Genomic DNA, 22,279 nt, shown 5'->3' with positions numbered 1-22,279 from the left:
AGGTCGATTTTTATTTTTCTGAGAAAAATCCATACTGTTTTCCATAATGGTTGTACCAGTCTGCACTCCCACCAACAGTGAACTAAGGACCCCGTTTCCCCACAACCCCTCCTTTGGTTCTGAAATGAAGTTCTCAGCCAGAGGGACAGGGGACCAAATTAGATTGACTGATGGTGTTTTGTTATACAAGGGATGCTTTGCCTGAATACATACAGGGTCCGGCAGAAGTGAGGCCTGCTTGAGTGCGGTTGGTAGGGTAATGATATGGGTGTAATAATGTATAGTTTTAATTTGAACATTTCACCTAAAATGTCACATAGTGTGCTTGAGTGCACTGTTTTATGTTACAGAACTACATGCTTATGCTTTTGTAATAAAAAAAGGGGCGTTATTTGTGCTGGGCCAATTACATAACATATTTATATATAGTGAATATATAATGTAACATGTAATTACATAATATGTAATAAATATATAATTTATTTTGTATTTAGGTCCAGCATAGCTTCTTGAATTTTTATTAATTTTAAAGCTGTATTTCCTGCTTTGAGGGTTCCGTTTTCGCTACATTACCACGTTAGGTCCTGCGCACTATGTAGAAACCTTGAGACTCCGTACACTTCGGATGGGAGGTGAAACAGTGCCACCTTGTGTTCACTGGGAGAAGCACCACTGACTTGCAAGAGGCCATCTTGTGCTGCGGCTTTGTTTTTGAAGAAGGCAGGCAATATATTCTCCTGGGTTGTAAGTCATCGACTATGTAAAGATGTGAACAGATGTGTAACTACAGATAATAATAATAACATTTTGTTTTATTCGTTGCACTGTTTAAAAAGTGTATCCCTGCAGGTGAATAGGCTCAACCTGAATTACTCAAGAGAGAGAATAAAGTTAAGGATCGGGTAGCAGGAGGTGATTCCACTTATCCCAGTAATGGTCCTATTTTATGAGCTCGCTGTACAAGAGAAGCCAACAGCTTGAAAAATAATTATACAAAGCAGTGATATTTTATAATAGTAAATTTCTTAACAATAATGTCTTAAAGTAATGGTACAAAGTTTTTCCCCTTAAAGTATTTAAAAATTGTAAAGCATGAACATAAGTTGTCTTATTTTTTAAATTAAATATGATATTACAGTTGTCCCAATTTTTTTCCTTTGCCCCTTCCACTCAATACCCCTCTTCCCTTGAGCGATAGCCCCCCTTACTTCCTGTCCATGGGTCGTGCATATAAATTCTTGGGTTTCTCTATTGCCTATACTGTTCTTAATATCCCCCCTGTCTATTATGCTTCTAAATCTCTATACCTTTTCCCCCTTTTTCCCCTTCCCCCTCCCAGCTGATAACTCTCCAAATGGTCTCCATATCTATGATTCTAACCCTTAAATGTAAGTTGTCTTAAAATAACATTATTTTAATATTTTTTCTTGATTAAGGCCAGAGCTTTTATTTTATTTTTTATTTTTAGAGTGAGGGGAAGGGAGGGAGAAAGAGAGGAAGAGAAACATCAATGTGTGGTTGCCTCTCGTGCACCCAATACTGGGATCCTGGCCTGCAACCCAGGCATGTGCCCTGACTGGGAATCGAACCTGTGAGCCTTTGGTTTGCAGGCCGGCACTCAATCCATGGAACCACACCAGCCCCGGAGAAGGGACAATCTTGTATAAACTGGAAAAGGGGTCTCTGGGACTAATGTGGCCCAGTTGATATGAGCTGGATCATGGAGCGGAGCCCTTTTTGGCTGTTTGGCTAACGTTTCACTTCTGTTACTTATTTTATGAAACTAATACCTCTTCTTTATAATAAGGAGTCTCTAAAGTAGTTCTGACCGTGACCCCCATCACTTGCTGCCTCTCTTTTTCTTCTGTAACTTCTGCCAGGTTGGTATAGGCTTCCAGATATTCTTACCGTGCTTCTTCAAATGTGCCTAAACATGAACACTTACTTGTAGGTTGGTTTGTTTTACAGAAAATAGGATAATTGTAGAATATTATTTTGTGGCTTAGTCTTTTCACTTAAAGTGTTGTGGGCCAATTCTAAGTATGTCTGCCTGTGTCGATGGACAGATTAGAGAGATGATTTGTATTTTCCTTGGTCCTGTTAGTAGTCAGGGCGTGAATTTACAATAATTTATCTAGTTGCTGCCCTATGGAGATATTCATGGGTTTTTAGCTTTTGACTGCCATAAAAATAATTTGCTACAAACATTCTTGGGCATTTATCTTTCATATGTTGGTACTTTTAATTGAGTCAAATTCTCACAAGGAGATAGGGGTCAAAGAATATGTATGTTTTTTACAGATTTTATTTATTTATCTTTAGAGGGGAAGGGAAGGAGAGAGGGAGAGAAATATCAATGTATGGTTGCCTCTCATGTGTCCCCTGCTGGGAACTGGCCTGCAACCCAGGCATGTGCCCTCACTGGGAATCGAACTACGATCCTTTGGTTCACAGGCCTGCTCTCAATCCACTGAGCTACACCAGCCAGGGCAGAATATGCATGTTTTTAACTTAGCTTTTTACAGTGAGCTATTGGAAGAGTATTTGTTAATATGCTCTCAGTACTGCATTGAAGTTCTCAAAGCTGATGCTTTTTTCTGGTGGCCAGTCCCTGTGGTCAGTTCTTGGCCCAGGACAGCCCCCTGACCTTTGTGGGCAGAGGAGGAGAATGGCCAGTGAGTGTGGTGTTCTAGATGGGATCACCCCCTCAGCCAAAGAGCAAGAATTCTAGAAATCTATGTACTTCCAAGCTAAAGCAAGACTTCTCCCTGGCTTGATTTTACATACACGCGACTAGGGCAAAAGTCCGTATTTAATAAACTTCCTCAAAATCCATTATCATTGTGCCCAGCGTGCACTAGGAAATGCCCACTTCTCATGTACAAAATTATGGGAATAAAAGTGATCGCAGCCTTCTTAACAGGTCTCTGGACTGAAAGAAGGGGGCTGGAGGACATGCCTTTGGAGACCTGGTGTCTGCACATCCTCTCCTCCTGGTATTCAGTGCTTCCTGCTCCAGGTGTAACTGTCTGGGGGATTCTTGTAGGGGAATTAGAGGGATGCACACGTTCCTTTCTCGTGATGTGCTCACCGGCAGCCTGATCCCCGAAGGTGCCGTGAGTTAACCTGCAGAGCTTCCCACTGACAGCTGCCGAGGCTCTTCTGCCAGCCTACAGGTTACAATGTTTGGTATTGAACTGGGGCTTGTTGGATCTGTCACATATTGTCACTTGCGACAGGGAACCGTGTGAGGCATCTCCAAAGTGTTTACCCATAGAATGACTCTTCCCAGATCAGAAAATGCACCCCATGCCAACACATGTCTGTTGCTGACTACAAGCTCAGCGCCTGTGTCTGAAGCAATGTACCTCAGCACGGTGTCCCTGTGATGTAAAACACTACATTTCTGCACATGATCTTGAATGTTTTTAGGGGTAGCCATGAGATGTTTTGGTCCTGGATACAATCGGTGACTGTTCTGTTTTGCCGACCGCTGCAGCTCAATGCCATGGCCAACCGTGCTGCCGGGAAAGGCTACGAGAATGAAGACAATTACTCCAACATCAAGTTCCAGTTCATCGGGATAGAGAACATCCATGTCATGAGGAACAGTCTGCAGAAAATGCTGGAAGGTACCCCATTTCCTGTGCACGGCATTAAAACTATGCCGTGAAATGTTTGAATGCCAAAGCAGAATACAATAGTCTTTTGATGTTAAAATTGTGTTTTCACAATGATGCTATTTATATAGGCAGGATACGTTGGGAAGAACGTCATATTGCGGAGACTCTTTACACTTGATCTTAGCCAAAAGGCGGAGAAGCGATGCAGTGACTCTTTAAACATTTGACAGCCTTTCTCTTATTGTTTGTGTTGTGACTTGGATAGCAGTCAGTCAGGCATTTTCCGGTGGTACTTAACATCCAAGGAGAAAAGTGCCCAAGGATATTTCTTTCTCCCTTCTAACATTAGCTTGATTCACATATAGCAACCCAACAGTCAGAGCAACAGCCCACTGCTCTCGTAGAGAGATGAGGTTCATAAACTGCATCCCAGTGGCTAAACAGCGGCACCCCTGCACTGCTCCCCCAGTTGAACCATCCCCTCCACCTCTCACCCATAGCCACATGCACCCGAGACACACTGAGACCAACATACAGTAAAGGAAATGACAGTGGTGGATTATGGAACATAAAAGAATCATTCATGGGGCCAGTCAGGCCATAACTGATTAGCAGAAATTTTGCATTTCACACAAAGCCAGCTGGGTTTACTTTTACTTGGTTAAGCTCTTTCTGATTGTAAAGGCCCGGGAAGGAGTCTGTTGCCACAGGCCGCTGCTCCTGGTGCTCATGGGAACCGGAACCGAAGAGAAAGAGGAGGATTTGTGTCTTGGGGACCTGAGGAGGCTTGTAGAGGCTGCACTTGTACTTGGGGGAGAGGTGGCCCTGAGAACCAGGGTGGTGACTGTCTGAACAGGGCACGTGGGGTCGGTCTGGAATGAAGAAAGCGCTGATGAGTTTTTTCCAGGATACACACTTGCTCCCGGTAACTGAGGCGATTCTCTGCTTTACTGGAACAAGAGGGGTACAGTGAGAGCCCAACAGTGGGGCTGGAGACACTTGTGCGGTGACACAGACAGGCCTAAGTTTTGTCCTCTCTCCTGGGTTCCTTGCACCATCTCAGTCACTGGGAAACTTCAAACCCTCAGTTCCCTCCCCCGGGGCTCTGTTACCTACTGTAACACGAGAGGGTTGGACTCACGATTTCCACGGGCGCTTCCCACCAGCTGTGAGTCTACAGTTCGGTGCCCCTGGTTGCAAACACTTTAACATCAATCTCCTCCTGCATCTGAAAACATCACGGCCCCTGAACCACCTGCATCTGACCCCCACAGGAAATTCGCCACATGTCAGATCACAGTGACAGTGCCTGGGCGTGGTTGTTTGCACTTCTCGACTCTCTGGAGGTTGTCATAGGCAGTTTAGCTGTCCCTGTGCTTTAAGGTGTGAAAAACTTGGCCATTTCATAAGCCAGCTTTGGAGAACTCACATTTTCTTCTCTGCAGAAAGTAGTTCCTAAGAGTGCTTCTAGTGTTTCACTTTGACTTTCCTTTTTAAATTAGCATTTATCTGGTTTCTTATCAGGAACCGCCCCTCCTGCCCATGTCCATAGGGTCTGAGTCTCCATGTCCACAGGACCTGCACACTGACCCAGTTCCAGGGGCCAGTCTTGTCCCTGTTTCACAAGGGACCGCGGTGCTGCATCATATTTCCAGCTTTGTGTCACTGCAGTGGGCAAGGACAGCGCCCTGGATGCCTTTCAGGGGGGTTGACGAATGTTTAACTACCTGTTTTTACCGAGTAAATTATAAACCACCGCACAGCCTCAGCTGATGAGGTGATGCAACGAGGCCCAGCTTCCGAGGCCTTTCCTCCCACGGTGCTGCCGTCCTTGGCACCCAAAGCTTTCGCTGCTGGTCCCTCGGTAGGAAGAGAGATAGTGCATTTCACTCAGGATGGGCTTCTTCACCTTTTCCCCACCTCTGTTATTTGTATTATCAGAGTCGATTCTGAATAATGGAGCACAATTCTGGCTGCAAGTAGCCCCGTCTGTGAGCAAGGGCTGCAGGCTGTCTCATCAGAGTCTGAAATCCAGGGCCAAGTGTGTATCCCATGTGAGTCCTTTCTGGAGCTGATTGAATCTGAAGTTGGACTTATGAGTTCTAAACCAAACTGTTGTGTGGCATTGATACCTCCCAGGGAGATATGAATGATGCCTTCCGGACGTGCAGAAAGTTTGTACTTTATTGAGTACTTTCTGCAGCAGACTCCTTTGGGTCTTATACGTGGTTTTTCCCTTAAAATAAAATTTAAAAAAAAGAATGCCCTAAACTTTTTTCTTTCTTTCTCAGAACAGTCAGTAGGAGAGCCTGGAACAGGCTCTTTCCAGGGCTGAGAAAGTTACTATCACCACATGTGGATAAAACTCTCCTAGGGTGTCCTCGGTGACAGGAAGGGAGGGCTATGTGTAGAGTTACTGTCACATCTCACCTCGTGGACATTGTGCTTCTCTTAATGCCTCTTTGTAAATCTTCGTTTTCGAGGTAAGCAGGTGTTTGTGGGAAAGAAGTAAAGACTGTGGCATCGTCCTCCTTTTCCAGTCGACATGCTCCATCTTTGGGGCGTTGCCCAGACAACCGCACTTCTCCCAGCACCGTCCCGAGTTTCCTGCCTGGACTCTGCATGGGCATCAGGGTCACGTTGGCCATCACGTGGCTCTGTAACTGTCCATGTGCACGTTGGCTCACTCACTGAACTAAACTTGGGCCACTGCTATGTGCCAGGTGTGCCTCGGTATTTTCACTTAAATGGTGGTGTTTGATTTGCACAACCACAGTGCACGGTATGAGTCACTGTCTACACTTCACACATGAAGAAACTGAGTCTCAGCAAAGTGAGACAACTCAGTTTAAGATAATTTTTAAAAGGGGAAGCAGTAAGTTGAAACAAATAAACATATAGGGAAACATTTAAACTTGCTCTGGTCATTAAAAAAATGAAAATTAAAACTCCAAGATACCATTTTTTACTTAGTTTTAAAAAATATAGTATCTAATACTGAAAACACTGTGATAAAGCTGGTACTTCAAATATATCTGATGTTGTGAAATTGGCTTACAGAAACATATTTTTGTTAGAGAAACATGGTATATTTTTATCAGATTATCACTCCTGAGGGACTGATCCAAAATATTGTTTTAAAAAAGAAAGACACAACATGCCTATTTTGATGGTAGTGTTTTATTTATAATAGTAGAATTTGGGGAGCCGTAGGAATGTCCTCGTTTAAATGCCTCCGTTTGATGTAGGAGGTCTCCGTTCCGACTCTTGCCTCGCACAGCCCCCAGACCTGATCTCTCGTCTCTGTCTCAGTGACACGCTGATGCACCCCCCTGCCCACACCACACTGGTAATGAAGTGGGGAAAAAAAGCCAAAATACGAAAGAACAAGAGAAGGGGAGAAGAGGTGCCTGCAACTAAAATTTTAAAGCTGGAAAATGGATGAGTATTAACTAAGAACTAGCCAGCAGGTGACAATGCATGACACGCGACAAGCTTGTCGGCAGGTGACAAGCTGACACGTGAGGACACGTGAGAAAGCCCAACGCAAGCCCAGTGGACCCGCAGGGCTGCAGCAGATCTGGCGCCAGAGGCAGCAGTGCCAGTGAGCAGAAGGCCTGGCCGAGTGTCCCTTAGACTCCGACCTCCTGCCCACCTGCACTGCCTCGTGGAGGCTCTTCCCCCACGTTCACAAGTGAAGAGAGTGACAGAGTTCCTGGAAAGGATGCCAGGAGAGGCTCTGGGCTCAGCAACACCAGCAAAGCTCGAAGAGGCAGACAGGGACTGCCAGCCCACAAGGAGGGAGTAAGTAAGAGTCGGTGAGGGAAGAGTGAGACCCCTGGTTCCCCTCCCAACTCTGCTCTGAAGACCCCAGCATCTAGTCCTACGGAGTCAGCGGTTTGGGAGACCCCTCCCTGGGTCCTCCAGCTGTTCAGGAGAAAGGAATTATGGACCTGGGGGTCAGAATCCAAATCCCTGCCGTCCCCCAGCCCAAGAAAGCCAGTTTGTGCACTCGGAACCTTCAGTCCCCTGAAGGCAGGGACTCATACTCACCTGTGAAAGCACACAGAGGAGCAGAAATCTGAGCAAAGCCCACGATGGAAGACAAAGACCACACTCATGCATGAGGACAAATGAGCAAACGTAAGGAATCTTGAGAGTAACAGATCCGTTCAGAGAGCAGAAGAAAGGAAAACAAATCCCAAACGAATATCCTTAAAGAAATAAGATGGGGAAAACTGAAAGCATCAGCGATACCAAGGGTTAGGTAGGATGTGGGGGAAAGGAATTTGCCCACGCGGCTGGGGCGGATATGAACCGGGGCAGCCCCTCTGGCAAGCAGGCAACAGTGGGCAGAGGTGAAGACCCAGGGGCCCTATGGACCAGCCTGCTTCAGTCACAGAAGTGCTTGTGCAGGGAGATTTGCCACAGGACATTGTAGACAGATGGTTTTTGTTGCCCTGTTTGTAAATATTGAAGAAGCAGAAACAACTCTGAGCACTAGAGGTATGGCCAATAATCTATGTTCCTGGAGAGAAATATCACATGGTTGTTAAATGAATGAAATTACATCGTATGGATGTCTCAAAAACAAGACCTTGAATGAAAAAAAAACCAAGTTGCCAAAGGCTGTATGGTATGATATAGTTAAATAAATTTAATACAAACAAAAAGAACAGAAAATTATTTGAAGATAACAGTAGTAATGAGGGCTAGCATATAAAACAACCCTTTGATATAGGAGCTTTTATTATCCCCACTTTACAGCTGAAGAAACTGAGGCACAGAGAGGCTAAGTAACTTGTCCAGGCTCACACAGCTAGTACCTAAATAGTGAAGGTATAATAACCTGCTTGGGAACGTTAACAAACTTGAAGCAGCAAGACAGCATGGAAACATGGAATTAATTAGTAATGTCTTTTTCTTTCTTTACTTTCTTTTCTTCAGTCTGAGTGACTGTTGCATTATTGTTTACTTTTTTTACGTGTTTAATTGGTTTCTTGGAAACGCTCCACCTGCTGCTGAGTGCCTTGGGCATGCACAGGGCTGAGCAGTACAGCGGCGGAGTCTGTGCATCAGGCTGTCTGCTTGTCAGCGGGCTGCAGCCCAGCACCCTTCCCTGTGCTGGTTGGCTTGTTCTTTTACCAGATATTGACAGGGCTTGCCCACCGGCGATGGTGGGAGGGGAAGCACTGTCACCTCAGACAGAAGCACAGTGCTGTGAGCCAGAGCTGTGCCAGAGACAACTCTGTTATCTGAATCTCTGTGGGTCGTTGAGCTGCGAGTCCTGCTCAGGGCAGGTGTTTGGAGGGAAGAGTTTGGAATCTTGCCTAGACACATGCTTAACGTGGTTTTCTTAAGGGCGGCCTTGTGCTGGGAATCTTGGCATCATTTCCTTCCTTCATTGTCACTGCTGTCATCTGTGACTCAGAATTTAGTACTTGCCCCTTTTTTGGTGGCTACTGCATTGCAGGAAGTACACATGAACCCTGTTATCTGCATATTTTCGGGAAGGGCATCTGATAGACGAAGTATGGTCACTAATTACATACTACTTATTCCCAATGCACAAAGCTGGGAAGAGCTGAGTTGATTCTGGGAGTTTATAGTTGGAAGAGGACTTAAAACGTGTGATTTGGGACACTTTCCCCTGTTTTAAACAGGCAGACACTGAGGCTGAAATACTTGAAATGACTTGGGAAAGATTGAACAGCTCATTCCTGACACGGTGGGAGTGGGAAGTAAGAGTCCCCACTCCCTGCATCTCAGAGGGCAACAAAAGAAACTTAAATAAAATTCTATGGAACTCCCTTAATTTTGTTGGCTGGTTTATAAGATTCCTCAGAGGGCTTTATAGGTACAAAACTCATAAACATATATTTGGAATGTACTATTTGTGGTATGTAGTCAGAACACTAGTTCTAAAGCTTTTTCAGGCTTTATGGAAACTAACAGATAAGCTTCTGAGATTAAATTCCTAGTAACTACTGTGGAAGCGTTTGCACACCTGCCTTAGTTGTAGAAATATAGAAACCTTTGGGAATCTAGGTGCTCTTCATTTTCAGTCAGAAAGAAAGCCCCTAAGTTGAGGCTCTAGAAGCAGTTCTGAAGTCCACGGTCGCATTTTTGAGTCACACACTTGACTCCCACAGGGCGGGAGTCGTGGGCAGAGCATTTCCACTTCAGACTTCTGGGGTAGTCTCGTGTTTTCCCAGTGATCCTGAGCTCGAGTGGCTGCGTGATCATTCTAGTTAGGAAAGCGCTGGAGTCAGTTGCGTGCCTGCTTCTCCCCCACAGCACCCTCAGCCCACGCTGCTCAGCGGCCCGGCCCGTTTGCGGGGCTGAAGGGGTAAATAGAGCTTCTCTGCTGGACCGTTACCATAGTAACCCTTGGTGATTCTCATTAATATTGGGGTTTAAACTATACAAGTGTAACACACCTAAACAGATGCAGCAATCTCCACAACCAGAGAACACGGGGGTCTTACTTACGGTTTAATAGAATCACATGTGGAAAGCTGGGGCCCTTGTCTGGATGTAAGTCTTCCAGAAAATACTACAATGAAGGAATCATTAACAAACTACCTGCAGCTATGACCACACGTAAAATGAGGTTGTCTTTATTTGGCTGTTCTGATTTATCTTGCAGTGTGCGAACTTAAATCTCCCTCCATGAGTGACTTTCTGTGGGGACTGGAGAACTCTGGCTGGTTAAGGCACATTAAAGCCATCATGGATGCAGGGATCTTCATTGCCAAGGTACGTGACTGCAGGGAAAACACAGGAAAGAGCAGACCCGCAGGCGCGCTCCGACTTTGGAGTGGAAGTCCTGTCTCCTCCCCGTCGGCTGCCCAGGGCGAGGTGGTGCTGCACGGACCGGGGAGTACATTGCAGACCTCCACCAAGTTCGCCCTCTGAAGACGGGATTTTGCAAATGAGAGGCCGGTGCTTGGTGGGTAGTATGTCAGCGCAGCGAGCAGGTGGCAAAATATATACAGAACATTCTCTGCAGGTAGGCTTGGCCCTAGACCGAGGAGAGAATTTTCTATGGGAGAGCATGCGCAGATGTGAGTCACTTCAGTGATGGAAGCCTGAGGCTTTCGTCTTCGTAAACAATCCTGCTTTTGAACGGCGGCACAAGCAAAAGTCACGTTCCAGCACCTGGGGGGCAGGTTCCCTTTTGCCAGAGGAGGAATCTTGCTGCGACTTTTTTGTATAAAGTGGTTTTGGATGCATCGTCTGTTTTGTTGCATGGTGGTTTAGTTTTTATTATCAATTCCCCTTAGGTTTACACCTAAAGACAACTATGTCTTTTCTTACAACATGGTGTACACTCCTTTACTGGATGATTCATTTATTCAACGCGTGTCTATTTAGTCCCCCACACTTTTCTAGGTGCTGAGGATGCAGAGCGGAATGAGCCAGCCTCTTCTCTCACAGAGCTTATGCTCTGGTGGGGACACCGAGAATCAGTGACATCAGAGGTCCAGGCAGTGACCAGCGCTCTGACAAAACCCGGTTCCCAGCGTGTTTCCTGTCAAGACACTCAGCTAAAATTTTGTGTGCGCATTTGGGACAGCAACTAGAAATTCTCTTAGCAGGCACTTGCTGCTATCATTTATCTTTGTTTTTTTTCACTCTTTCCCCAACCTTGGACCATCACGTGGCTCTTAATCCTTTTTATCTCTAATTGCAGTTTACAATTTATGATTTTCATCTTTCTTTTTTGAGTAGTAGATCCAGGATTTCAATAGTGGAAAGGCTTCAGGTGGGAACCCAGAGAGGAGGAGAGGGGTTGGAGGTGGGCCAGGAGGCACGTCATGGAGACACAGCTCACAGGTGGTACACGTTACATAGTACATATGCTTCATTGAGGCGGTGGCAGTGGCGGCTGCTGGGTGTGGGAAGGAAAAGCTTTGGCTACCGGCACCGAATCACTCGCCCCTTGACACTGCCCTACTCGGGTGGACACAGGCTTTCTGGTCTCTGCAGGTACAACACCAAACCTGGTTCTGACGAAATGTGTCCTGTCTGTAGCCGCTCTGTGTTGACTCTTTGCGGATCCTGTTTTTCAGGCCGTTGCAGAGGAAGGGGCAAGCGTGCTTGTGCACTGTTCTGACGGCTGGGACAGGACCGCGCAGGTGTGCTCGGTGGCCAGCCTCCTGCTGGACTCACACTACCGGACCCTGAAGGGCTTTATGGTGAGTGCGGCCGCGGAGCTACTTCCCACGCAGGTGCTGGAAGCAACCGGCCTGTGTTTTCGCAGCCATTGGCAACTTTCTTTTTTTTTCTCATCAGCATTATTTTTCTCTTAGCTCAGCAAGAAGAATTAAAGGGGGAAAGGTGGTGTAGGCTTGGAGCGAAGGGGTGAATTTCTGAGATCCACTGGAACTAATAAAAACCAATGCTATTAAATGTGAATTTGGGGGCGAATATAAAATATATTCAGCAGTTTGTAAATAGTGAGTTTTACACAGCATTTGATCATAGGCACTTCAGGTTGGATGTGAACATAGGAAACACTTTTCCAAAAGAAATCTGCAGACAAAACTTTCTATATTGAGTATGCAAACAAGTCCTTGAGAGGAACCCCTGTTTTCACTTCCTGCTCTGACATTTTAAGCAGTCCTCTTCAACCCTGGATGGCAGCATTAAAATTTTCGGTGTTTCTGTACTCGTTGCTGACATTATGAGTACATCCCCTTCGCTTTGCACCTTTCACCTATCGAAATGCAGTATGCTGCTCTCTCTCACCTGCAGAACATTTGCATGATTGTCTGGGATGGCCAAGCTTCAGCCAAGCTGAACTGCTTTCTTCAAATGACTGCAGGAGGACTTCCCAGCAACTGGGAGACCCCTGGTTCCTGCTGCAGTGGATTCTGAATCCGTGCTGGGGGTAGATCCTGACAGATGAGCCGGGTGGGGCATCTACGGGAAGATCTTCTTTATCAGCAGGTCCCAGCTGACCCTGGGGGACAGATGTGAAGGGGCAGGGGTCCTCTCGGGCTTTCTCTTTTTGAAGGTGTCTGAGAACTTCCAACAGCCTGCGGCAGCAGAGCCTTCAGACGCCGCGCCTGTTTCAGACCTTCCTCTGGTGGGAGTTGGGGGGGCTGGATTCCTTCATTCACGTCTGGGCGGTGGAGGGACTCAGAGTCACACACCTACCCCGGGCTTTCCTCCTGCACACGCTGGCCTTCACCACCCCTGGCTCCTTCCAATTCTGCCCCACGGAATTTGCCAGTTGTCAAGGGCAAACTTCAGCCACTCCCTATTTTTTTAAGGGGAAACCTCTGGCCAGTTAAAAGCATGGGTGACACTGATGAGATTTCTGAGGGTTGTTGTTGTTTTCTCTTAATCAAGACAATTTGAAATGATAAACCCATGTCACCCCTAACTCCAAAGTGGGGCTAAAACTCCTAATATACCCTTATCATTTTATAGTTCTTCTTAAGTTCACCAAAAAAATTCCTAATTGTTTCCTGTAAACAGGTTGGTATTTGATATTATACTGGGGCAGCATGACATACTGGTTAAGAGACGAGTGTGATCTTAGGTGAGGATGTGACCTCCTATTCAGTTTCCCCTTCTGTGAAGTGAGACTGGTAATGCCCGTCCTGCAGTGAAACGAGCTGTGTGAGAACAGGGCCTCATAGGAGGGAGGCACTCGGTGGGTGTGGCCAACATTTTCATATATCCATTCCCATTCTTCCTGTGGATGAACTTCAACCTTCCTGTTCCCATAGGTTTGTCTACACTGGTGGACAAGGAGTGAGGTGACCAGAGGACAGGGACCTCTCTCTGCTCCAAGGACCTCTGAATTCTTCAGCATTATTGGTTGTGGTCTCTTGTTTTTCCTGGTGTGCTTCCTTCTGTGATACTTATATTCTTTCTTATGTAGGTATTAATTGAAAAGGACTGGATTTCCTTTGGCCATAAGTTCAATCACAGGTAAATATTTTAAAGATCTATTGTTTTGAAAGTTGAGGATTAAAAAAACCTGTTCTCAATGAATTGGGGGAGACAGTTTCATTTTTGAAAAGTGTCTTTGCATGTCTTAATCGGAAAGTTGGAATTTTGTTTTCTACACTGCATCACAGATAAATGAAGTTCTGAGTACTCTTGGTACAAATTAATGTTAAAAATGTGCGAATTACTCCATTTGTGGAGTGCAAACATGCACTTTCAGCTGCAGGTTATGATATACCTGCAGAACAGTTTCCTTTGATCTTTCACAAAGGGGGTCATTTTGGGTTGTCCTGAGGCATCTGTGTCAGAGCTGACATATGCGAGGGACTGGGGCTCTGGCCCCAGACAAATGCAGCCCCAGTTCCAGTCTGTGGCATTTACTAGCTGTTTGGACCTTGGGCATCCGTCCCCTCTGAGTACGGCCTCCCATCTGTGAAATGGGACCACCTCCCATCCCCTGGGTTACAGTTGTTAGGAAGTGTGCCAGTGTACGTAGGAAAGTGACCTACCTCCCGGCCTGGCCGCCTACCAGGCTCTCTACTAACCCAAGCTACTGTCTTTGGCGGCACCAGCATCATTTCATTGGCGTCGATGAGAAGGCCCTGCCTGGGTTCTGGTGCTCTCTGGTCTCCACGTGTTCAGTGCTGTACCTGTGCACACGAGTCCTTCGGGGCTGAAATTTAGGCCACGTGCTAAAAATGTAGATATTTTGATAGATATTTTTGACCATTTCATTGTGTTCTCCTGAAATAAACTTGAAGTTGGCGAAATTGCCCATGTCTGTTTTTGTAGTTTTTGTATTTAGAATCGATCCTGTGCTTTTGTGGAATTCTAGTTTTATAATCACTTTTTCAGGAAAACACAATGTCTCTATTTTACAAGTGAGAGAATTAAACCCCCCAGACAGTTGAGTAACCTTCTCAAGATCAGTTATTTTCAGATTTGGGGTGCTGCTCACTCTGTCTGCTAGGGGGTTAGAATCTCCGAGATAATGAACATAAGACAGAAGGAATATGGACACGGCTGAAGACTAGTTGGATGATTGTTTTATGAGGCAGGAGTAGAACAGGCAGTGCTTTTGAAAGCTACCATTTGTTTGGTGAGTAGCATTGAAACCTTTGAGACATTTCTAATGTTTCCACTCTCAGAGAAGCTCCTAAACCGATTCTTGCTCTTCCTGTTCCTTAAGTTGATTATCATTTGAGATGCGGGTCTGTGTTATTTTATATCTGATGGCACCTACGGGACCCCTGTTGTATTCTTTCTGAAATTCATACAATAGTGTAAGGGACTAGGCAGTCTTCATTTAGATTCTGATCTACTCTTGAAAGTAGCTTTTCAAGATCCTCCGATATAGATATGAGAGGTTTAAAAACAAAGATATGAGAGGTTTAAAGGTATATTACAATCTTTGGTCACCTGGAAATAAATTATATGCCAAGTTTAATACTGTTTTAGAAATAGAAATATTCCTAGAAACTTGGCAAAGGAAACCACACTTTTTCCAGTTGCCTTTCTTCCTTATTCTTGGGGTGGGAGGAAACACAGCGAGAAATGCACAAGTGAAAAGCTCTCAAGGTGCTTTGGTATTTCTTCCCATTCTCCCACTAGACACCAACTAAAGTGGAAGATTTACTTGTATTTCCGAAGTTCTAATACGCTTTTAAAACTCGAATTAGCCCTGGCTGGTGTAGCTCAGTGGATTGAGCATGGGCCTGTGAACCAGAGGATCGCAGTTCGATTCCCAGTCAGGGCACATGCCTGGGTTGCAGGCAGGTTCCCTGCAGGCCAGTTCCCTGCAGGGGATGCACTAGAGGCAACCATACATTGCTCTCCCTCTCTCCTTCCCCTCTAAAGACAAATAAATAAAATCTTTAAGAAAAACAAACAAACAAACAAAAAACTCGAATTAAAGGATGCTCTTTCTGCACGGAAAGTTTCCTTCAGCTTCATCTTCAGCACTAACACTTTGTTTTGTGGCTACAACATGGACGTGTCCCTTCTTTACTCAAACCTTCGCTGGAAAGTTTCTCTTGAAATTGGAATTTTAAAAGTTATTTTTTCCAAGTCTTTGCATTTGGGATTTATCAGATCGACTTAGGGAGTAGGGTTACTTTATGACTGTTTTTGCATGTATAGCTTTCTGATTTAAAAACAAACAGGGCATAAAACTCATTCTAACACTGTATTTTATAGGTATGGCAATCTCGACGGGGATCCCAAGGAGATCTCTCCGGTCATTGACCAGTTCATTGAGTGTGTCTGGCAGCTAATGGGGCAATTTCCCTGTGCCTTTGAGTTCAACGAGCGGTTCCTGATTCACATCCAGCATCACATTTACTCCTGCCAGTTTGGAAACTTCCTGTGCAACAGCCAAAAGGAGAGACGGGAACTCAAGTGAGTGTTCTGCTGTTTAATTTCTTTCTAAAAGAATTTTGTAACTGAGGATTTCAGATGGCCTCTCATTGTTTTGAAGACTATTTTAGCCACACACCTAGACTGACAGATTCAAGTTCTTTTCTTTTTCCTGACACCACTTCATAAACGAATCAGCTGACAAAGACAGGTACAAGTTCATTCCCCTCCACCCCGCCCATCTCTCCCTGGCATCATGTAGACAGGCCAGTACACCTGACACTGTCATATTGAAACTTCTTGAGTCAAAGGAAGTGATTTTTGCATTTGAAAGAAAAAAACTGCCTTTAGTGGACATGTGCATATTCTCATAAGAATTGTAAATATAACTGGGAAAGAAAGCAAATTTAAAACTCAAGTTACACTTTTATTCAAACTGCATTGCCATTGTCTAGAGGGGACACGGAGATGAAATGTGGACTTCAAAATAAAGTCAAAAACTTAAAAATAGCCAAGTGACTAATGAACTGCAAGTGAAGCAAGCTTTGAAGTTTTTATAAAATTAAGATGATTTTTTAACTGTGGTCTATATCATCACATTTAATGTTGGAAATGGTCAGCTGAAATAAAATGGACTGCACTATCCTGTCTGGAAAGAGAGAAAATGACTTTTCCTGGTGGATACTAGTGTGTTTCCTCTGGGAAACTTCACGCATGATTACTGATAAAGGGTAATAATGATTTAAAAGTAGCGGAGGGCATCCTGCAAGGTCACCCGAGATACCTGTGCTTTGTAGCGACCGACTAGCTGGTCTATAGCAACCGACTAGCCGGTCTAGCGGTGCTGGTGTGGGTTCCACCCCCGCTCCCCCCCCACTAGCTACATGACTTCGGGAACCTGTTCAATCTCCCGCGGCCTCAGTTTCTTGACCTTGAAAATAATTAACACCTCACAGGAATGCAGTGAGGATCAAATGAGAAAACGTACAAAGCACTTAAATAGCACCTGGCAAATAGTCCAAGTTTAATGGCTATTTGGGGATAAAAAACAAAATGGCATCGCAGTTTTCTTTTACCCTCACCGAGAAAGAAGCATCTTGCTGACGTCAGCACAGGGGGCGGGGTGAGGGGGCTGAGGTCAGTGTTCTGCTGCTGCACAGAGAAGACACGCAACGGTGTGTTCAGATAACAATTGCTGGGCCCTTTCCAGCTTTAATAGCACACATTCTAAGAACCAAGACGGGTCATTTTCAGGCCGAATTTCTCTACCACAGGATTCAAGAAAGAACGTACTCTCTGTGGGCTCACCTGTGGAAGAACCGGGCCGACTACGTGAACCCCCTCTTCAGAGCCAACCACAGCCAGGCCCAGGGGGCCCTCCGCCTCCCCGCAGCGCCATGCAACTTCACGTACAAGTACGTAAACCCCGGGACCCTGCTAGCTGTGCTGTGGCCTTTGATCTTGGCACTGATTCCTGCTGGAGGCCCGAGTGTGTGAAACTCTGGGCTTCAAGGCTCTTTGGACACAAAATACATCAAAGGAGCATGATAAGTATCTGACTTGGTGTCTTCTCTCCTTCAACTTTCCCCTTAAGTAGGGAATTATCTTAGAAGTGATGTTCTGCAATAATGGTGCCTTAAAACGTCAGTTCCAGTTGAAAAGTGAGAGAGAGGGTGGGAAGGAGGGAAGAAGGAGGGAAGGAAAGACAGATTGAATAAAGCCAGTGTCTTGTAAGTGAACGTGAACTCACAGGTTTAGTGGTCACGACCTAGTGACCTAGTTTACTTTCCTTCTCTGCTGAAGTCTGCTGAAGTCTGAGTGGAACTATTTTCCCGTGGAAATAAGTTATTTATCACTAGATATATTGGGAGGAGGAGAGGAGGGTGGCATCCTACAGATTCTACCAGGTGTGAACCTGGCACGTGTGTTATGTTTCATCCTCTGCCTTCTGCTCTGAGCTTGTGTGACACAGAAGCGTGACTCCGGGGTCTGCACACAAACCTACAGAATAAACCGAGGAACCGCACTTCTTCTCCCTCCTTATGCCCAATGCATATCTTAGGGCTTTTCTTCCTCTCTAGATTTTATTCCTTGAGCTGTTTTCGTTTTTAATTGTTTCAGGTTAGTCATTTCCCCAGAATTTTACAGCGAAATATTAATTTTTATCTTACTAAAAAAATGCGTCCATGTCTCGTGTAAAACAGCAGTTTCGAGAGCTGCTGACATACTGCAAACAACTGTCCTGTAACTGATTTATTAGTAGCCAGCCAACAAATACATTTTCGAGGATCAAACACTGTTCTTAGAACTGTGGATAGACTGATGAACGATTCTAGCTCTGCCCTCAGAGTACTTTCCTAAGTAAAGGGTGGATCTAGGGATATCCCTACGATAACATCCTCTATTCTCATTTGCTTTCCAGTTTGCCTTATTGTGCAGGACAAAAAAAGGAGGATTCATTGCAAATGCAAATGTTAATTTTTGGTGGCTGTGATAAAAACAAGCTGAAATTTCAAATTTAAGATTCCTTTTGCAGCTTCAAGATTGTAAGTGTTAATTTACAATCTTGATTTACAATTATTAATTTAACAAGTTTACTTAGAAACAAAGAGCCATTTTATTAGAAATACAAAATAGGAAAAAAGAAACTAGTAACATGAAGTATTTCCATTTTAGAAAATTATAGGCCTCCCAATTTAGTGCCATATATACAAATTCATGAATTTACTCTCCCCCAAAGAAGTCTGTTAACACAAGAAGACATCAACATGCAATTACTACCTGAAGTTAGTAGCTTTTTTGAGCCTGGAATTGGCGTTTGGGTATCATCAGAACCGTGGGACTGAGGAATTAAAGCCACCTGAGAAGGCCCGGGGATGTGATGTACACACAGTGTATCACATGGTGGCATCATGGCCCCTCCCCCCATCCCCAGGTTCTGGAGTGGGATGTACAACCGCTTTGAGAAGGGGCTGCAGCCGCGGCAGTCGGTCACAGACTACCTCCTGGCCGTGAAGGAGGAGAGCCAGCAGCTGGAGGAAGAACTAGAGGCCCTGGAAGAAGTAAGACCCACTTGCTCTCGTTAATCTGCTTACATTTTCTGTGCCCATTTCTTGACGGTCCCTGCTCCGTGGAAGCCTGCCAGGACTCAGGGTGTGTGAGCTGGAGCATCAGAAAGAGCTGGTGTTTTTAGCTGGTGGGTAACCACAAACACAGCCCCGCCAGGCGAGCCCCTAGGAACCCGATGCCCAAACCTAAGCAGCCCTGAATGCAGTCCAGCCCTCGGCTGTTCTGACAGCAGGTCAGGATTCTTTTGTTAGTTACCTGGGAGTAGCAAAATTAATTCTTTCTGGAGAATGCATGAAAATTATGGTATTCAAAGTGAAGGACAAAGTCAGATACATGTACTTGTAGTAAAAATCGATTCTTCACTTGTCACAATAATTACATAATGATATAAAAAATCCAGATGCCTGGGCTTTAAGCCTAGAGATTCTGATGGAGAATGGTTAGAACACCACAGCTGTGACTCACCACCAGGGCGGGGAGACCCTGAGTTAAAGAACAAAGAGAGAACCAACTGCAGGCACCAGTTAGGTCTCGAGGACTCCAGAGCCGTGATCAAAGCTTTGCCCTTTAAAGTCCACTCATGCCATCCAAGGGCCAGTTTTATTCATCCCTCCTGAAGACATCCAAGCTTCATGAAGAACTGAGAATTCTACTCATCTATTTCAGTATCCTTTGTATTGAAGTACTACTAATGAAAAAAAATCAACTTTCTAGAAGTGTTGTAATGAAAGTCCCTCACTCTGTTCCTTGTAACAGACAAAATGCCCTCTCAGCCTGGCACGTGAGGTTTTCCCACACCCCGGGAAAACCTCACTTTATTCCTTACACTTTGTTCCCCACTGCTTCCCTCTCGCCCATCGAACCTTCTCTACTTCTGGTACAAGACCTTGCTCCCTTTTTCTGCTCACTGTCCCTCCAGCTAGAAAGCACAGGCCCAAGTCTAGTGCCTGCGGGCCCATCGGAGCCCTTCTTCCTCCCTGAGACTGGCTCCGATTTCCCGTCTCAGACCGCAGCACCGCAGCACCCCACCCCCTGGAGTAATTTCCGCCTCGTCCAAATTCCCACCTTACGTGAACTCTCTGTACCTCTGTTCCTCATATTGCTTCCCACAATGTTTTGCACGTAACATAAGCTGAGTGAAGAACCAGACAAAAAAGGCCACATGCTGTAGAATTCCACTCATATGAAATATCCAACTAGGTAGTCGTAAAGATAGAAAGGAGGCAAGAGATTGCCAGGGGCTGTGGGGAGGCAGAGTGGGGAGTGATTGCTGATGGGTGTGCGGGTTTCTCCGAGGACTAGATAGTGGTGAACTGTTGTGTAACCTGGTGAATACACTAAAAACCTTGCACACTTTAGAAAGTGAGTTTTGTGGTGACTTATATCTGTTTAAAATATGAAATACCACCTTATTCCTGATTTTAAAAATATGTATTTTGAGTTCACAGGATGAAAATGCCTATGTAAAACTATGTGGGTATAGAAAGATGATTACTGAGTACCAGATGCTGTACCTAGGTTATTGTTTCTGCATTTTATAGAAAACCTATGCTAATGCAGGTTTTACCATCCTTAGAGATGAAGAAAACAAGCTTCACAGAAACTAATTATTTTGTCCAAGGTCACAAAATTGACATTGGAACCCAATTCCGTGTAAATCCTATCTTCTTAACGTTATACCCAACTGGAAAGGAATCAGTAGTAAAGGCATGTGTATGTAAAAAAGATAAATTCTTTAGGATTTCCCCCTGAATTTGTTATTTCCCTTTTAGAGGCTGGAAAAAATCCAGAAAGTCCAGTTCAATCGCACCAACGTGAAGAGCGAGCCGCGTGAAGCCAGCAGACACTCAGGGTTTTCCACCTCCGACCAGAGCACCGCCAACACCCCCCAGGACTACAGCGGGAACGTGAAATCCTTCCCATCCAGGAGCCCTTCCCAGGGCGACGAGGACTCCGCTCTGATTCTAACCCAGGACAACCTGAAGAGCTCAGATCCGGACCTGTCGGCCAATAGCGACCAGGAGTCCGGGGTGGAGGACCTGAGCTGCCGGTCGCCCAGCGGCGGAGAGTGTGTGCCCAGCGAGGACAGCGGCAAGGACCGCGACTCCGACGAGGCTGTGTTTCTCACAGCCTGAGGCCTCCGTCTGGTGTTCCAGAACAAAGGACATGCAAAAGACACTTTCCAAAAATAAGGGAACAGTGCAATGGAACATGAATAATAACAAGAAATAGTTCATGTTATCGAGAAGTAGAAAATATAGCAAATGAAAGGGGGGGTCCAATTTAGTTTCTTTAGATGTTGAATAACAGGAAGTAGCCATAGTAAGGAAATGATCGCCTTTGGAGAATCATTCTAGACTCTGAAAGCTGCACTCGCTGCAGAGCGATGACCTCTACCGGCCCGGAGGTCACCGTCACCATCACCATCACCACCACCGCATGCGTCTGCTCAGTTCAGCAAGTGCCCTGACCCCTGGCCCACACTCCTGTTACCATGGTCAGTCTCCCTGATGTGTATTTTGTTTCCTGAAACATCTGATGTTACCTTCCTTCCTCTGTCAGAAGTATTTCTAGTAACAGAGGACACTGTTGAGATGTATCCTTTTTTGGTTAATAGATCTATTTCTGTTACTGAGGAGTTTTGTTAAGTGCTTAAGCTATCTTCCAGGTTTCATGACCACTGTAACTTTTCCAATTCAAATATAGTTTGAATTGTTATTATAATTTTGTTGCTTTTCTCTGGAATCTCTTACTCCTTCTCACCATTTAAAAAAATGCTAAAACTTATAACTTACCTTTTCCTCCAAGACGGGGCTGATACCTAATAAAATAGAAGCAGCGTTTACTCTCTGGTTCTTAAATATGAATTCACATCCTATGAGCTGTGTTGTTAACAAGAGACCACATCACCAGACAGTGTCACCCGACCGTCAGCCTGACACCTGAAGTGGAACAATGTAAATAGGTGGTATTTCAAATGAGGGAAATCCCAAGTCAGGTCCAGAGCATCTGGCTGTCACTTCGGTTACCCAGTTCTGTCGCCTGTCATTTCAGGAATTTTAACTGCTTCATACGGTTTAGATAGCACCGTTACATCTCATGACCACTGACTGCTGAATTAGTTCTGAAAACTTTTCATGTTTTACCGAAATGCACATTTGAAGCAGAATCATTCCCCTGTTGATTAAAAAAAACGGGACTTTACTGGGTGATTTTTTGATCTGAAGAAAATTAGTGGAGAGAAGTTGCCTTGTTGGACAAAGAAA

At 45.1% G+C, this 22,279-nt stretch overlaps 1 protein-coding gene across 1 annotated transcript in view; it reads left to right on the top strand.

Annotated features, from left to right (window-relative positions):
- Positions 1-21,811, top strand: part of MTMR7 (myotubularin related protein 7) — a 70,335-nt gene extending 48,524 nt beyond the window's left edge. The window contains exons 7-14 of the mRNA XM_037128872.2: positions 3,500-3,632; positions 10,273-10,382; positions 11,699-11,824; positions 13,522-13,571; positions 15,786-15,986; positions 17,219-17,359; positions 18,880-19,006; positions 20,786-21,811. Coding sequence (XP_036984767.2) covers positions 3,500-3,632; positions 10,273-10,382; positions 11,699-11,824; positions 13,522-13,571; positions 15,786-15,986; positions 17,219-17,359; positions 18,880-19,006; positions 20,786-21,148 — 1,251 coding nt within the window. The 3' untranslated portion in view covers positions 21,149-21,811. The remainder of the gene's footprint in view (positions 1-3,499; positions 3,633-10,272; positions 10,383-11,698; positions 11,825-13,521; positions 13,572-15,785; positions 15,987-17,218; positions 17,360-18,879; positions 19,007-20,785) is intronic.
- The last annotated feature ends 468 nt before the right edge of the window (positions 21,812-22,279 follow it).

This window comes from Artibeus jamaicensis, unplaced genomic scaffold (assembly GCF_021234435.1).
Source record: "Artibeus jamaicensis isolate MK-2021 breed Jamaican fruit bat unplaced genomic scaffold, CSHL_Jam_final scaffold_833, whole genome shotgun sequence".
Taxonomy (NCBI): Eukaryota; Metazoa; Chordata; class Mammalia; order Chiroptera; family Phyllostomidae; genus Artibeus; species Artibeus jamaicensis.
This window is presented reverse-complemented; position numbering and strand designations above follow the sequence as displayed.